At 39.8% G+C, this 3,299-nt stretch overlaps 1 protein-coding gene across 1 annotated transcript; it reads left to right on the forward strand.

Annotated features, from left to right (window-relative positions):
* Positions 1 to 1,909: 1,909 nt before the first annotated feature.
* Positions 1,910 to 3,299, forward strand: LOC116176629 (RNA-binding protein with serine-rich domain 1). Its single transcript, XM_031495281.1, has 4 exons — positions 1,910 to 2,087; positions 2,137 to 2,379; positions 2,426 to 2,617; positions 2,688 to 3,299. Coding segments are annotated over exons 1-4 (936 nt in total). The 5' UTR covers positions 1,910 to 2,085; the 3' UTR covers positions 3,187 to 3,299.

Here is a 3,299-nt window from a genome sequence, read left to right on the forward strand (position 1 = left end):
AATCGATACATCGAATTTTTTAATCATTTTATTTTTTATTGATAATTTACATGGTGGTTAAAATACTAGTCTATAGCCACATAAACAGACCCATAATTCCCGCTGTCATAACAACGGGAATTATAAAATCTAATTCCCTGTCAGAACAATAGGACTACTTTGACAATTAATTGACATTTAGGGTAAAGTCAAACACAACTGTTTGCTGTCAATCGTGTAATATAAGTCAAAACCTACAGAAGGAACGAGAATGACATTTCATAGGTGGTAACCATGTTATATTTCTTAAAATGGTCTTCTTTTACGATACTTAACTTCATTCATTTGGTAGGTTGTGATACAGATCCATTGTCGTAGCAATTGTGTGTAAAACAATATTTTGAAATACACATAGGTACTTTTCAGATTTCCCTCAGACAGCGAATGGCGAATCTTAGACTTCTTGGGCTAAAATTCCTGATTCTTATTTTTAAAAACGTTTTCAATTGCCCATAACTATAATCCAAAAAAACGTCTTAGTATTGTTCAAATTCGACTAATAATGTGTATAAATAATACCTTGAAATATCTAGATTCTCTCGCACACGCAGCATGGATCTAAGCATGGAGTAGTAGGTCCACAAACACGACGGTTTTCAATGCTTAGATCGATCGCACTAAAATACGCCAAAAGAATTTTTTCGTTCACAATCTTCGATTTTACCGATCGCAATTTACAAAACTTGGAGTACCTATTCGTTTTCATATAATGTTTTTGAAGTCGCCGGCACTAACTCCTTAAAAGCGTCTTCAGCTTCTTTTATTCCCCCCATGGGAACATCGTCATCTTCATTCCCTTCCAACATTTTCCGTTCTTAAACAAAGCCAAACGACACAAAAATTGCTTTCAAAATGACGGACGCAGCATTTTTTGTTGTTTATATACGTAACTAGGTAACCATGGCAGTCGCAGCCAACCTCATATGCAACAGCGCGAATCAGATGTGAAATTTTTATTTGCAAATTAATTTACTTTTCAACAGTAATTCTACTATTATCAATAAAAAATAAAACGTAGAATGTACCACGGGATAAAACGGAGTATAATTCCCCTCGGGGAACGCAATACCCTCGCGACTACGTCGCTCGGAGTATTACTGTTCCCTCAGGGAATTATACTCTTGTTTTATCCCTTAATACATTATCTACTATAATGACCGAATTAATTCCAAATAACAAAATATCGACTCAAACCGTTAATCTTTTGTTTTTGCGACATTGTCAACCAACACATGCGAAATTATGGCTTACTAGTAGGCTTGGGACACTTCGCGACCCGAAGGACCAACATTCAAATGAGTATAACTTTTGTTTGAAAAGTTATTTTAAAAAACTGTTCGACAGTTTTGTTCCTTAACTCGTTTAGTATGTACACAACAAATTTCGTGGAATTATCTCTATTTTCGTTGTCCCGCCAAGAATTGCAGTGGAACTTTTTTAAAAAAAAATTGCAAAATCGGAAAGAGCATACCCAAAAACCTATTCAAAGACATGCCACCCGACTTTGTAACTCTTATGGTTGCTGAGAAAAAAATTAAAGAAGAAATGCAGATTTCAACACTCTTTGGGGGGTGGCTCCCAAACGAAACACGTTGGACCCTCGGTTTATTTGGAAAAAGTGCTTGTTTTGATGCCCTCTACAACCCGATTTTTTTTTTCGAACGGTCGTGTAACACCCTGTATAATATATAAGCATTGATTATACACACCATATATAATCAATGGTATAAGTACAGGGTCACAGTTTCCCTATGCTAATAATTTGGTGGCAATCGACAGGTGTGTGGAAACCATACTTTAGACATTAGCGCAGACTATTTTTAAGTAATGGGAATTCATTTTACCAACGGAATAGCTGTTTTACAGCAGCGCTCAGTGAGTGATTGGTGGAACTTCAATGTGTTTAAAAAAATGGCGTGTTATTTATTGTAGATTTTAGAATAAATATTCCCTTTGCTTTCTCTACTTACATGTGTGCACATTTATAAGTGGATGTTATAATTCCAAAATAAATCACACGCGAGTTAAGCCATACGAACAGTAAACATGTAAGTTTGTAATATTTGTAGGTTATAATAAGCATCCTTTATCATGTAGGGCGAGAAAAACACCTACAGAGGAAGATAAAGAAAAGAAGAAGGAGCGGGGTAGGGATAAGAAGAAGAAATCCGAGTCTGGTTCAAGCAGTAGCGATAGTAGCCGAAGTTCATCAGAATCGAGCTCCTCAAGCGGTTCGAAATCTTCAAGCAGTTCCAGTTCGGGAAGTAGTTCTCGTTCCAGCAGTTCGTCATCTGATAGCTCATCGTCGAGTAGCGACAATCGTACCCGTCCCAAACGAAGGTAAGCCAAACGAAAGATGCTCTGTTTTTGAATTTTTTTATTTCAGAGCATCGAGGTCGGCAAGCAAGCCTGTGGTGAGGAAAAGCCGGGAAAAGGAGCGTGACAAGAAAGATAAGGAGAAGGAGAAAGAGCGTGATAAGGAGAAGGAGGTCGTCAAAGAGAAAGATAAGGATCAAGCGAATCGCAAAGCTTCACCTCCCAGAGATGATAAGCCGCCCGTTTCAAAACCTCGTTCTAGGTACATCTCTTATTTATTGGTGTGCACACACATTTAAAGACCTTTGGTAAGAATTTTAATTTTATTGTAGGTCCAGGTCACGTTCGTCCCGTCGGAAGAGAAGGCGCCGTTCGCCTACCCCTCGACCGACCAAGATTCACATCGGCCGTCTGACGAGAACTGTAAACAAGGAGCACATAGTCGAGATTTTTAGTACTTACGGTACTATTAAGCATGTCGAGTTTCCCAAAGATCATGTCCATCCGCATATCGGTAGAGGATACGCTTACGTCGAATTTACCACCGCTGACGAGGCCGAAAACGCCATGAAGCATATGGACGGCGGACAAATTGATGGTCAGGAAATAACGGCCGCACCCGTGCTGATTCCGAAACCCAGACCGTTACCGATGCGTCGCAGTCCCATGCCGATGCGTAGACCGCCCATGCGGCGCACGCCGGCGAGATTTCGTAGGCGTTCGCCGTTGAGGCCGCCCAGACGAAGTCCGATTCGGCGGCGACCGCGTACGCGCAGTCCGCCTCCGAGGCATCGCAAGCGTAGCCGTTCGAGTTCTAGTAGTTCGCGTTGATTGGTCTTATTTTGACAATCATTTTCATTCAATTGCAAAATGTATATGTGCATGGTGGTGTCTTTATATTTTTAATTTTCAAAATGGTAAACAAATATAACAAGTACTAGATA

The sequence above is a fragment of the Photinus pyralis genome, unplaced genomic scaffold, assembly GCF_008802855.1.
Source record: "Photinus pyralis isolate 1611_PpyrPB1 unplaced genomic scaffold, Ppyr1.3 Ppyr1.4_LG7, whole genome shotgun sequence".
Lineage (NCBI taxonomy): Eukaryota > Metazoa > Arthropoda > Insecta > Coleoptera > Lampyridae > Photinus > Photinus pyralis.